The sequence below is a fragment of the Rhinoraja longicauda genome, chromosome 4 (assembly GCF_053455715.1).
Source record: "Rhinoraja longicauda isolate Sanriku21f chromosome 4, sRhiLon1.1, whole genome shotgun sequence".
Taxonomy (NCBI): Eukaryota; Metazoa; Chordata; class Chondrichthyes; order Rajiformes; family Arhynchobatidae; genus Rhinoraja; species Rhinoraja longicauda.
In genome coordinates this window covers 76583693-76598321 of record NC_135956.1, presented here as the reverse complement: position 1 = coordinate 76598321, position 14629 = coordinate 76583693, and the positions used below count along the sequence as shown (strand labels likewise).

Sequence of the window (14629 nt, the reverse complement as noted above, 5' to 3'; positions counted from 1 at the left end):
ACTCTGAACTTTAAACTAAATCTTCCCAAATAAGATCTAATAATAGTCACTTTAAAATTTTCAACGCTGTCTGTGGAGGCTCTCTGAAGAGATGAAGATTCTGAAGTCCTGACATTGGAACACTAATCAGAAACAAGAGAGAGTAAACTTAGGAGCAATTTAAAGTTCTGAAGTTCAGTTCAAATAAGGGGAGACGATGAAAATTCACTGGCAACATCCAATAGGTTTATTCACATAGGACTGGCAATCAGATGGACCAAAAAAATAAAAGAATGGAATTGTGCAAGATATTTCCCAGCTTTGTTCTGAGCAGATACCTCATCCTGTGGTAATACAGATCAAAATTATTTAAAATACTACCTACAAAAGCACACAGCACACTCATTGCTGATATGCAAGCCTTCCTTCTGGAACTGTGAATTTTGGTAAAATGTGAAGTAAAATCTTTGGATGTTAATAAATAATACCATACATTTTGCTTTTCTGCTATAAATTACTCCAGTGTGTAATCTACCTCATCTAGTGTATCTGTTGTTCCAGGTGTGGATTCGGAGACATTGGCAATCATTTCGCTGAACACCTCCGCTCAGTCCGCCCAGGCCTACGTGATCTCCCGGTTGCTAAACACTTTAACTCCCCCTCCCATTCCCATATTGACCTTTTTGCCCTGGACCTCCTCCACTGTCAGACTGAGGCCCAATGCAAATTGGAGGAACAGCACCTCATATTTCACTTGGGCAGCTTACAACTCAGCAGTATGAAAATTGATTTCCCTAACTTCAAGTAACCCTTGCTCTCCGTCCCTCCCCCATCCCAGTTCACCGACTGGTTTCACTGTCCTCCTGATTCAATTTTACTGATTGTATGCCTCCTTGTGACCTTCCCCTCAGCTACCAATTTTCACCATTTCCTTATCATCGTCTGCTTTGATCTGTGTTTTCGCACCTTACCCTTCCATATCTCTATGCCTCCCTCTCCCCTGACTCTCAGTCTGAAGAAGGGTCTCGACCTAGAAACATAGAAACATAGAAAATAGTTGCAGGAGGCCATTCGGCCCTTCAAACCAGCACCGCCATTCATTGTGATCATGGCTGATCGTCCACAATCAATAACCCGTGCCTGCCTTCTCCCCATATCCCTTGATTCCACTAGCCCCTTGATCTCTCTCTAACTCTCTCTTAAATCCATCCAGCCATTTGGCCTCCACTGCCCTCTGTGGCAGAGAATTCCACAAATTCACAACTCTCTGGGTGAAAAAGTTCCTTCTCACCTCAGTTTTAAGACTATGGCCCCTGGTTCTGGACTCGCCCAACATTTGGTACATTTTTCCTGCATCGAGCTTGTCCAGTCCTTTTATAATTTAATATGTTTTTATAAGATCCCCTCTCATCCTTCTAAACTCCAGTGAATACAAGCCTAGTCTTTTAAATCTTTCCTCATATGACAGTCCCGCCATCCCAGGGATCAATCTGATCTGATCTGAAACGTCACTCATTCCTTCTCTCCAGAGATGCTGCCTGTCCTACTGAGTTACTCCAGCGTTTTGTGTCTATCTTCAACACAAATATTAGCCCGGTCTATTTTATGTTAGGAAGTTCAATATTCCTGTTGAAATGTGCATGCACACACTATTCCCTAAATTCCTGAGATGTGCTAACCAGCTATTTTCCTCAAACATTAGATTCCTCCTGGAGTCCTGCAACAAGACATCAAATTCCATCAGTTTCCCAGTAGTTACACCAGGCAATCTGTCTGCCAGAATATCTGGCACAAGTTCAGCAGTTCCATTCATTTCAAAAATGAAGTACTGACTGGTGAAAGTTTCAGAATTGTTTAAATTTTTGTGAGTTAATTAAGCAAACCTAAATATATGTAACAGTTTCCATATTTCCCAGTGTTTAAATAATCTTTTTTGCTTTAATAACACTAAAACAGGTGATATTATAGACAGTGAAGATAGTTATTAAAAATTACAACAGGACTTTGATCAGCTGAGCAAATGCTCTGAGAAATAGCTAATGGAGTTTAATTCAAATCAGTCTGAGGTGCTGCATTTTGGCTAGTCGAACTAGTGCACGATCTTCACAGTGAATGTTTGGGCCTTGAACGGTGTAGAGCAGAGAGATTTAGGAATACATGTGCATGAGCATGTATATGTTCAGTTTCCTGAAAGTGGCATCGTGGGCAGATAGAGTGGGTTGAAGAAGGCTTTTGGCATGCTGGCCTTCATCAGTAGAAATTCGAACATTATGTTACAGTTGTACAAGACGTTGGTAAGGCCACACTTGGCGTACTGTGGTCAATTTTGGTCACTCAACTAAAGGGAAGGATGTCATTAAGCTCGAAAGAGTGCAAAAAAAATATTACGAGGATGTTGCCAGGATTTGAGGGGCTGAGCTATAGGGAAAGACGGGGCAGACTAGGGTTTTATTCCTAGGAGCTCAGGAAGCTGTGGGTTGATCTCATAGAGGTGCACACAATCATGAGGGAATAGAGAAGGTGAATAAACAAAGTCTTCTACTCAGGGCAGGGGAATTAAAGACAGGAAGACCTATGTTTAAGGTGAGAGGGGCAAGATTTAATATGAACCTGAGGGGCAGCTTTTTCACTCAGAGGGTGGTGGGTATATGGAACGAGTTGTCAGAGAAGTTAGTTGAGGCAGGTACTGTAACAGTATTTAAAAGACATTTGGACAGGTTACATGGATAGAAAAGGTTTAGAGGGATGCAGGTCAAACTTAGGCAAATGGGTATGGCTTAAACCGGACATCTTGGTTGCCATGGATGGGTTGGGCCGAGAAGACAGTTACCATGGTGTATGGCTCTATTACTCTAAAATGTTGGTGAGGCCACACTTGGGGTGTCATGTTCAGTTTTGGTCACTCTATAATGGGAAAGATGCCATTAAGCTGGAAAGAATACAGAGAAGATTAACAAAGGTGTTGCCAGGCTTGTTGTAGGGAGAGGTTAGCCAGGCTAGGGCCTTATTGCTTGGAGCACAGGAGGCTGAGGGGTTGATCTTATAGAGATATACAAAATCATGATGGGAATAGATCTGGTGCGTACATTGTTTTCTTTTTCCCAGGGCAGAGGAATCAACAACCATAGGACATAGTTGTTAGGTGAGAGAGTAAAGATTTAATAGAAACCTCAGCGGAACAGAGACTAGAGGATATATGGAAGGAACTGCCAAAATAGTTGAGGCAGGTGAAATAACAACAATTATTGACTTTTGAACAGGTAAATGGACAGGAAAGGTTTAGAAGAAATTGGGTCAAATGTGAGCAAATAGGACTAACTTAGATGGGATTCTTGGTCGGCATGAGCAGGTTGTATGGAAGGTCTGGTTTTCAGGTTGGACTCTAAGTTATATTCAAAAACATTTTAATGCTTTTATTAACTTTAATTGTTTGGAATTGTTGACAGCCATGATACCTGGTTAAATTTGGTAGCATGGCTTAACTGGATGTCAAAGCATTTCCTTGAGTGGAGGCTGCTCATGTTCTGCCATCTGATATTATTTACAACCAGAAAAGGCCATCACATTGTTGTTAATTCCATTCAGAAAGTTGCTGCTACAAAATCGGGTAGTGGACTGGAAAACTACCAAGAAAGTTTGGGCCAATAACTAAGGATGAGTTTTGAGGAAGGAACTAGATGGCTGGTGCTGCATTGCAATGAATTGTCTACGAGGAGGTAACATTTTCTTGCTGAAAAACGAAACCTGAAAATCCAGGTGCAACTTAAAAGCTGCTCCAAAAGGACAATAATAATTGCTTCGATATTTGAAAAGCAATGACTGTGATTTTTCAATTGATAATACTTTGGCAGTAAGGATACAGAACTGATGCAACAATACCTGGCACACCTCGAGCAGATGTTGAGCGTAACTTTGGCTTGAGGTTCTGCAGAATACGGATTTCGACCTTGGCTAAACCTGCTACCAGACGGCACGTGATCAGTAATGCCCTCCATTCTCAAATCATCCAGGTCCTCTGAAACATCAAGGGAATTTATCAAATCATTAGTTCGTCGATTAAGTAAATAAAAATGCAACAATTAGGAAGTGATTTGGCACACACAGTCATTAATCTGTTCCATTGACAATTAGATTCATAAATAACTCAACTTTGTAATGACAATGATATCACAACTGGAAACTTAAAACATTTTACTTCAGTATGATGGAAACTACATTTTACTTTAGATATACGAGTTCTTTCCAATAGATTATTTATCAGGACATTGGCCAAATTCAACAATATTATACCCTTCTGAGAAGTATAACATCGACAGAATGACTGATTTAGCAGAGCAACAGCCAGCACCCAATGTAGGAATGTTGTGGAATGTTGTTAATTATCTTGAGTGCATGTTTCAGGAAGGGGGGGGAGAGAGAGAGAGAGAGAGAGAGACAAAGAGACACAGAGACAGACAGAGAGTGACAGGGAGAGACAGACAGAGATAGATACTGACAGAGAGTGACAGAGAGAAAGACAGAGAGTGACAAAGAGAAAGACAGAGACAGAGACACAGCGTGTGTGTCTGCCTGCCTGTAATGGATTATCCACCAGACAGTGCTGCGTACTTTGGTGAGACAGGGCCACCAGTTGCAAAAGGAGGTTATTGACTGTCTAGGATACCAGAGAGGTGCGTGCACACTCGTTCGGGAGACCCGTCCGGCAGTACATTTGTTCGCGAGTGTGCGTGTTTGTGTAAAATACCTCTGAGACATGATCCAGGAGGGGCAACACAGTTGGAACTTTTATGGGTTTCTGTGAAAGGGAATACAATAGGCATCGTGACCTCAGTGACACGGAAGGAGGAGATTGCAGAGGAGATATACTCTGGTTTCAAGTATGTGTTCTTTAATTTTTATCCTTCCCTTGTCTTTTATTAAATATAGGAATTAGTATGGCAGTTTTGAGGGAGATGTTACTCCTTCGAGATGCCTTAACCGCCAAGATGGTACCGATAGAGATCAGACAAACTCAGTCAACCCTGGACACTGATTATCACCTTACATAAACCCTTCACCCCAGGGCAAACCTGTCTGAGCTAGCCTCACTTAGAGTTGCTTGTGCGAATGCAGAATTTTGGCACAAGTCAGAATAAATGAGTGAAATATATCAGATTCACTCCAAAGACATTTAGGTGTTGGTTAAGGCTAAATACCCAAGGAATAAGTGGTAAATAAGTGACAGAGGGGTGCGACAGGGTGGGAGTGCCGGTGGGGGTGATCATCGATCACCCTTTCGCATCAGTTCTAACTTATCCAACTTTCTCATCCTCTCCCCACATCAAAGCGACAATTTACAGCGGCCAATTAACATGCAAGCCCACAGGTGTTTGGGATGTGGGAAGAAACCGAAGCACCCAGAGAAAACAAGCAAGGTCACAGAGAGAAAATGCAAACTCCACACAAACTGCACCCGAATTGAAATGCCTCTGGGGCTGTGAGGCAGCAGATCCAGCAGCTGCATCATTATGCCCACAACAGTCTTCTGTCATGGCAGAGAACACAAACAGTTGCCTGTAAACCTGAGACAACATTAATTTACCCAGCTGGTGCCCCATGCTCAAACAGTAATTACTGACAGCCAAGTCTGGCAGGGTCAAGATGTACAGAATGGGTGAAGGTGGAATGCAATATATTATCTGCAGTAGACCAGCAAGGAGCATGCCATGAACAGCTAAGTCACCATCTTTAAACACTGATTGAAATCATCAAGAGGATGTAACCACTGCTTGAATCCTGTCGATCGCGAGTTAGGAACGATAGATTTTTTAGAGGTCGATTCACAGTGGGGCATGGTAACCTAGTAACTGGGGTGGGGATCCTTAAGGGCCTGTCCCAGTTACGCGATTTTTAAGGCGACTGCTGGCGACTGTCAAAGTCGTAGCAGATCACCAAAATGTTCTTTTACCCTACGACAATGACCACGCCAATGCCAAGTCAGGTCGATACAAGTTACTTTTTTTGTGAAACTAACACCTGGCTAAGAGATTACACCGTCTTCGGAAACATCGCGAAATTCCCACCCTTACCTGACCGTCAAACTGTCGCCTCCAATCTACCTGTCAAATGTCCTGACGGTAAATAAATTGGTTAAACAAAACTATCTTCTGGTATCTTCAAATGCCTTTTCTTAATTTAATATTATGTGCTTCTAAATGCATCTGCGACAACCTAGCAAACCTGGGGACAGCATGCGACAGCGCCCGCAATAAGCTACGATACCTGGCGACAATCCAGCTGTCGCCGAGAAATTTCTATCTGGATAATTTTTCCGCGACGCGCCGAGATCCGCTACGATTCATTGAAGACTCCTCACGATCATGCCCACGACACCCCGGCGAACGTTCGGCGACAGCCTAGTCGCCGGCAGTCGCCTTAAAATCAACTAAATCTTTAGTCAAGTCCACACCAAAAATGCCTTATTCCCTGAATTGGCCAAGCAAGCCCTCGAGGAAAACTAGAGTTGTGCTTGATGGCGATATCCAATTCCCCTCAAAACATTTCTTAAAATCCAGTGAGAATTTTTAGATGTTCATCTAATCCTTAACAAAAATGTGTTCGTACAGAATTAAATCCAAAGCTTACATCGTGCACTTCTGGAAAATAATACTTATTGATAGCTTGAAATTTACTGTTGCAAAACATGCAACACACTCTCCTGGGCAAGGAAGGTATTTATTCACAAAATACTGGGGTAACTCAGCAGGTCAGGCAGCATCTCAGGAGAGAAGGAATGGGTGACGTTTCGGGTCGAGACCCTTCTTCGGACCCTCCTGGGCAAGGAAGTATTTTGGTGCAACTTTGGGATGCACAGTACTGTGCAACTCAAACATTTAAGTGTTAATTTAAAATTTCGGTAACAAAATGCAAAAGTGACTAATGCAACTAAAATACTATGTTTGGTGAATGTCAGCTAATCAATTTGCTAATTTATAAAGCTATTTATGTAGCCTGTAGACTAATCTGGAAATTCTCCAGGCTGAATCCAAAAGTTATTTAAAAACATAACAGGAGATTAAGAGTTGCAAAAAAACAATTATTTGGAATACTGTCAAAGAACAGGATCATTAGTTGAATGTGTGAAGAGTGAATTAAATATCAAAGAATTTCGCTATGGCAGCCAGTGTTTTAAGTGGGCATTACATAATGTCACTGTGCTGCCCTCTACTGGCAGAATTCCATCATTAGTGTTTTGGTCACATCTTGTCTTCGAATTGGTTTGCTATCAAATTGTGTAATAAAACAAATATTCATATATACAGAACTAGATGGTTTCACTAAGTGGGTGGTTAAAATGGTCAAGCATGTTGAGTGAAACAGATCAAGGAGTTATGGCTGACAGCTGCACAGAGCAGTGGAGTGTGGTTCAAATCCAACCTGAACCAAGCACATCGTGATGCCCTGTGAATACTTTCTTTCAAACCAGCACTAAAGCAAGGGTTGCCTGTCTTGCTCAGGTAAATCTAAAAGGTTCCATGACGTATATAAAAAAAGTATAGGCTGCATCCCCATGTTGTAACAAATGATTAAAAAAAAGACACAAAGTGCTGGAGTAACTCAGCATCTTTGGAGAACATGGATAGATGACGTTAAGGGTCGAGACCCTTCATCATACTGGGTGGGGGGGGGGGTAATGGGGGAGAAGAAAGATGGAAAAGGGCTGAGGCAGGACAAAGCATAGTAGGTAATAGGTCAACCCAGGTGAGGGTTTTTTTTGACAGACCATTGGTTGGTACTGCTTCATTAGTAACAAATGATGCTCTCTCAGCCAACACCACTTAAAACAGAATCTGTAACATTTGTGAAATCCTGCTGTGCAGATTTCTGTCATTCTGTGCTATATGTAGTGCAATTTTTGTGACGGTACCTGTCGGTATAGCATACTGGAACTTCTAAACATTTAAACTTCATTATTTTGTATCCCGGCCATGTAACACCTATGTTTATTTATCTTGCATCCCAACACCTTTTTGTCTACAAAAATGCTCTGGTGCATATAATGCCTGTTTTTCAAAGTCTGTCACTGAATGAGAGATTATCTTGGGATTTCGACGATTGAAGGGGTTTTCAAATACTAGTGAGACAATTCACTGTGTTACTCTCATTTTCATACTAAACATTAATTCCCGAGAGTTTCTTCAGTTATTTACAATGTCCAAGTATCAAAAGAAGGGACCAACACCTTGATATTAAGAAACCTCATTTTCTTCAAATCCCTCAGTGGCATTGTCTATCCCTCTGTCTGTGGCCTGATTTGGAAATTCAACCTTCTGAGCTGTCTGCTGCCCTCAAATTCTGGCCTCTTTGTGATCCACGACTTTAATTGTTTTACCAATGGCAACCATGCTTTTAGTTGCCTGATCCCAAACTTTGGAATTCCCTTCCTATATTTCTAAGCATCTGTATCTCCATTTCTGCCGTTAAGCTTCTCTTTTACCCATCTCTTTATAAGAAAATAAATGCAGATGCTGGTACAAATCGAAGGTATTTATTTCACAAAATGCTGGAGTAACTCAGCGGGTCAGGCAGCATCTCAGGAGAGAAGGAATGGGTGACGTTTCGGGTCGAGACCCTTTTGCAGACTGAAGAAGGGTCTCGACCCAAAACATCACCCATTCCTTCTCTCCTGAGATGCTGCCTTACCTGCTGAGTTACTCCAGCATTTTGTGAAATAAATACCCATCTCTTTATGGTCATCTGTTCTAACATACCCTTACATGGTTCAATGCCAGATGTTTGTCTGATGACTAATTCTATGAATCCTCTTTGGATTTTCTTAATGTTGTGGGTGCTAAATAAATGCAAGCCTCTAAAATTAACATACCGATATTTTTGACAATTTGATGATAAAGGAAAATACTAGAACCTAATTCTTTGCTAGAATTTGCTAGTCAGCAAGGAAATATATTTACATAATTCCACAAAAACACTTTATAGTTGGAAATTGGATTAACCTGGGTACAACAATATCTGGGTGTCTTGATGCCCATGAGAATTTGTCCCATCGTTTCTCAATCGGTATTTTGTTCTCCCTTGCACTTCTGTTCTGGCTTAAAACCCCAAAATGATGTTAACAGTAATTCAATGCATAAAATTGAATACATCTACACTGATCCAAAAATTTACAATTCTTATTTACTCAGAGAACAAAGTCTTACGACCATTTCCCCTTAAAACCATGCCATGCAAAGAGCCAAAAGTCAAGCTGCAGTCATTGTCTTCACAGAGATCAGGGATTTCCTGCAATTGTAAATTCAGCCTCTCTCTGCCACATCTCATAGATTATTACTCACTTTAATGCTGCATTAGAGGTCACCCAAATTTTGCATTCACAAAGATAAACTGTTTCTGTTCCTTCAGCCTACAGATGCAGAAATTAACCTGCAATGCAGGCTTGCAGCTAGTACAGGAATTCATAAACTGCATGTATGTCTTTACTGATGTTTTGAGATACAGCATAGGAACATGCCCTTCAGCCCACACCAACCATCAATCACCCGTTCACACTGGTTCTAAGTTATCCCACTTTCTCAAACACCCTTCACACTGGGGGCTCATTTACAGAGGCCAATTAACCTACAAACGCACACATTTTTGGGATGTGGGAGGAAACCAGAGCACATGAAGGAAATCCATACAGTCAAAGGGAAAACATACAAATTCCACCCAGACAGCACATGAGGTCAGGAACTGAATCTCTGGCACTGTGAGCTCGCAGTTCTACCCTATACCCCGCTAATCCTCTCTGGCAACCTCTTGCCTGGTGCTACTGGCCATAGTTCCAGGGATTTTCCAAAACCCACTGAAGCAAAGAACATTGTTCCTGTGGAAACATTATCCTGTCCAAATCCCTCTATCCCCTGGAGCACTCTTTCAAACCCACCTTTCATCAATGCCACTTTAAGTATCTCACATCCCTTTAATCTGAAGTGTTAAAAGCCAACAAAGGCATTCAGTAAACGTCTGCAATTGAAGATGGCCATGTTTGTCAGATCTTGTTATCAAAAAAATGTTAAGGTGAAGTTGATACTGCCTGACCCGCTGAGTTACTCCAGCTTTTTGTGTCTATCTAATGTTAAGTTGACCTCAGTACAGTTGTAATGCCATGAAAATGTAGCAATACAACTTCTAGGACGATTTAATTTCCAATTCCAGATGGGTTGCATCTGTATTATGGTTTATGGTTGGTGTTTATGATACATGTTAATAATTATTTTAACATCATTAATGCACGTTGAGCAATTGTGCAGAATTGTAAAACTTACAAGACAGAAAACTTGTAAGTAAATAATGTGGAAGACAATAATAGGCAGGGGGATGACACAGACTGGGGAAAGAGAAAGAGGCACTGGGGAAAGAGAAGGAGGCATTGAAGATAAGCTTCATTGCAGAAGACTGTAAACTGGTATGTTTTAGCAGCTAGAATAAGAGACAATACATGGAACCATACAGCAGAGGTTCTTCAGCCCATGATGCTTGTACTGAACAAGACGCATAATTAAAATAAACTCATCTGCCTGCACATGATCAATATCCCTTCATTTCCTACATTAAAAAACATTACTGTATCTACTTTGACTATGATCCCTGGCACTCTCTAGGTTAAAAAAACATTCCCCGCACATCTCCTTTAACGTTTCCCCCAAGATCAATATTGCGCTCTTTTTAAAAAGAGTGCAATAATGGACCTGGGGTTACCTGGGAAGAAATCTTTGAATGTAGCGGGACAGATTAGTACGATAATAAGTAATGGTTGTGTTGTAAAAATCAAGTGTTTTTCAGCCTGTTTCTAAAGAATAGCAAAGTAACGCAGAGGTTAATATTGCTGCTTCACAGCTACTGCGATCTGGATTCAATCCTCACTTTATTTACTATCTGTGTGGTTTGCCACTCTCCCATTGACCATCTAGGTTTCCTCTAGGGGTTCCAATTTCCTCCCACATTCCAAAGGTCAGTACCTTGATCGCCCCTAGTATGGATGCAAGGTGGGAATTACTGGGAGTATTTGATGGGCTTCTGAGAGAGAACAAATGACTGGGAAATGATTGGAGGAATGCAATTGATGGGACTAGTCTGAGAGCTAGCATTGATTTGATGGGCTGAATGACCTCCTTCTTTCTACTGGTAGTATAAGAAAATAACTGCAGATGCTGGTACAAATCGAAGGTATTTATTCACAAAATGTTGGAGTAACTCAGCAGGTCAGGCAGCATCTCAGGAGAGAAGGAATGGGTGACGTTTCGGGTTGAGACCCTTCTTCAGACTGAAGAAGTCCTCCTTTCTACTGATACATATGAACAATAAAGATTGGTCTACTTCGGTTGGAAGGCATGATAGCAATCAATTCCATGTCATTTAGATACCAAATTTGTGCTGGATGGGTGAGAATTCCAATCATCACGGAACAGTCTCAGTGCAACTGGAAACAAACTGATTTACCTTTCTCGTCTATTTAACAGAATACTCTGCTGAGATTAGGTGATCTCACTAACGATCGTACATAATAATGTTAGTTACTGGAACCTGTTGGCCTGACAACTCAAACACCTTTCAAAGTCACAAAACATTCAACAACAAAGAGGGAGTGATGTTATTTTCCAGCATGTGGCTGCTGAGATACACATGTAATGGTGTGGTAACACTTTGGCAGCACTCCACAATATGTGGTAGTGGTATCAGTACGGACCTGACTGGCCACATAGGGAGGGTTGGCTACTTTGGTTAGGTAATGCAAAGGGTAGAGTCATGTAGAATCATCAGAGAAACTGCATCCAACGAGATCACTCTGATCAACAATGCAATTTTGGCGTAGGTGTTCCAACACTGTTGCCAATTAAATTCATGACCTTCTGTGGCAAGAGCAAGGTCCATTTTCCCAGTGGAACACGTGAGACAGGCATTTATTTTATGCTGACTATAAGCGACATCGTCAGAGATGATTTTCCGAAGTCTGTAAAATAAAGTGTCTGTGCGTGAGTGTGTGGTTAGAGAGGTTTTGAATAAAATAATCAAGCCTCTGCAAGGAGGCAGTGTGTTTTGTGGTGTGCAGCTCACTTTGGCTGTTGTTCACGACCATGACATTTTCTTTGCATATTACACCATAGTATGGGCATTCTCACTCCTGGAACCAGCAACACCACGGTAGCACAGTACGGTAGAGTTGGCCGGCACGGTAGCACAGCGGTAGAGTTGCTGCTTTACAGCGAATGCAGCGCCGGAGACTCAGGTTCGATCCTGACTACGGGTGCTGCACTGTAAGGAGTTTGTACGTTCTCCCCGTGACCTGCGTGGGTTTTCTCCGAGATCTTCGGTTTCCTCCCACACTCCAAAGACGTACAGGTATGTAGGTTAATTGGCTGGGTAAATGTAAAAAATTGTCCCTAGTGGGTGTAGGATGGTGTTAATGTACGGGGATCACTGGGCGGCACGGACTTGGTGGGCCGAAAAGGCCTGTTTCCGGCTGTATATATATGATATGATATGATAACACCAGCCTTTTTCTGCCAGGGTCTCCTACCATTGACAGAGGACCCAAGTGTGCACATGACCTCCGTCCCGACACATAGTTCATGCACCAGGAATTCCATGTGGCAGTCTGTGAACCATAGAATCCACTCCCTCCCTCAGTGCGGGCTACGATGTTGAACGTATAATGATGAGGCCGAATTGGAACTGCTGATGTTGGGAGAAAATGAAGTGTTCTGTAATATTACCACCATGAATTATCACAGCATCCTAGGGGAATCTTCAACATAATCTCTGGGAAATGAAGATCAATCTCCATGAGAAATCATGTGTCATGGTAATTTCCCGAGAAAAAGACCCACAGGGCCAAGCTTCAATGTATGTTGAATGGTTGTGAGTGTGGTGGCAGGTGAGGGAATAGTTGGGAAAAGGATACGAGGCATTTCCCTGACACTCAATGAATAATTTTTAAAAAGGCTGCTCGGTATTTTATGACTAATCTTTAAATGAACCTTTGGGCCTGTTTTTAACTCAATAATAACAACATTTAAAAGACATTTGGACAGGTACATGTACAGGGCAGGTTTAAAAGGATATGGGTTAAACGTGAGAAAATGTAGATGGGTATCTTAGTCAACATGGACAAGTTGGGCCAAAGGACTTATTTCTGAGTATGACTGCTGTATGACCTCCCGCCCGCTCTGTCTGTAAAGCAGCACCTGGAACTTTTCACCTTATTGAACTGCATCCTTTTAGATCTTGAGTCGATGTCCTGATGAAACAAGGCATAAAGTCATGAAGTCTGAAGAAGGGTCTCGACCCGAAACGTCACCTATTCCTTTTCTCCAGAGATGCTGTCTGACCCGCTGAGTTACTCCAGTTTTTTGTGTCTATCTTTGGTTTAAACCGGCATCTGCGGTTCCTTCCTGCACATGAATATTTTACATCCTTTCTCATGACCTATAGCTTAGCTCCAATTCAGTTGTGTTGTGTATGTTTATTAAGGTGTCATACGTTTGAAATGAGTGATTTGATCAATCAAAGAATGTGATCAGGTCCTTGGATCACTAGTGTGCAGGGTGCCCATTGAGACGTTTGGTCACATAACCTAAATAGGAGGAAGCAGGTCCAATTGTGCACAACTTAAAGTGACACACCTTACCTGCACCTTTGTTGTAGAAATCAGTTATGTAAGATAATGACAGGGTCAGAAACGTAGAAATTATTTAACTGCTTCTGGGTGAGTTTGTGAAATATGTGCATAAAGATGCACTCATATTTTAACAGGCATAAATTTCCACTACAGAATGCTGATTGTTATGTAGGTGAGGCTGATTATATCTTTGGTGGAAATTTTCTCTTGCTAAATTCTGTTAACTTGGCACCTGGGATTAAATAATAACTATTATCTTAAAAAGCTAAAAAATAACAGACAGGGGTTATTGAAATCTGTGATATCACTGAGCGACTGACACAACAAATACAATAAATTGTGGTAAGCGAGCAGGAATCTTCCGCTTACTCCCGCCTATTCTCTCTCCACTCTGCAAAATCCTTCTCACCATATGGATTACACTAGAAAACATGAACTTATTGTAATTCAAGCAGACCATTTATTCTCTTGAATTTGCTAATCTTTGTACATAATGTACATGGTAGAAAGGTTGAAATGAAGAAATATTGCATTGATGGCTGTAAGGTCCTTTTGTGCTTTATGGAAGGACAGGATTTTATGCCCCAAGACTACATATGTTTCCACACATTACTTTTTTTTTGCAAAAATCTGGAAGACATCTGTAACTTCTAACTCATGCTCTCTACGTAACTGGTGCGGTGTGAATTATTTTTGGCTTCCATGCCAAAATCCCAGAGAATTTTATATTTAAGAGCATCAGAGACCAAAAGTTCCTGAGACGAGGATGATCACCTCCAGAAAATTATGGGACATGAACCTTCCATAAACAACTGAATACATTTCTGTATGTGTTCTACTGCATTGCAACAAAGCCGAATCAAAGATTTTTACAGTACTGCAAAGAGATCGATCAATTGGAGCTGAATCATCAGTCATTAATAGAGGTATGTTATTTTTAAATGTTTTTTGAAATGCTCATTAGTGTAGGTTGACATGGACAAGCTTCAACCA

The 14629-nt window shown here is 41.4% G+C and overlaps 1 protein-coding gene across 7 annotated transcripts in view; it reads right to left on the bottom strand.

Moving 5' to 3' along the window:
- The window catches only part of c4h8orf34 (chromosome 4 C8orf34 homolog), a 218012-nt gene that overhangs the window by 72952 nt on the left and 130431 nt on the right, over positions 1-14629 (bottom strand). For all 7 annotated transcript variants that reach the window (XR_013547187.1, XM_078398121.1, XM_078398120.1 and 4 more), the window contains exon 8: positions 3859-3994. Coding sequence is in view for 6 of the 7 variants with exons in the window: in XM_078398121.1 (XP_078254247.1) it covers positions 3859-3994 (136 nt within the window). In the remaining variant the exon portion in view is untranslated. The remainder of the gene's footprint in view (positions 1-3858; positions 3995-14629) is intronic.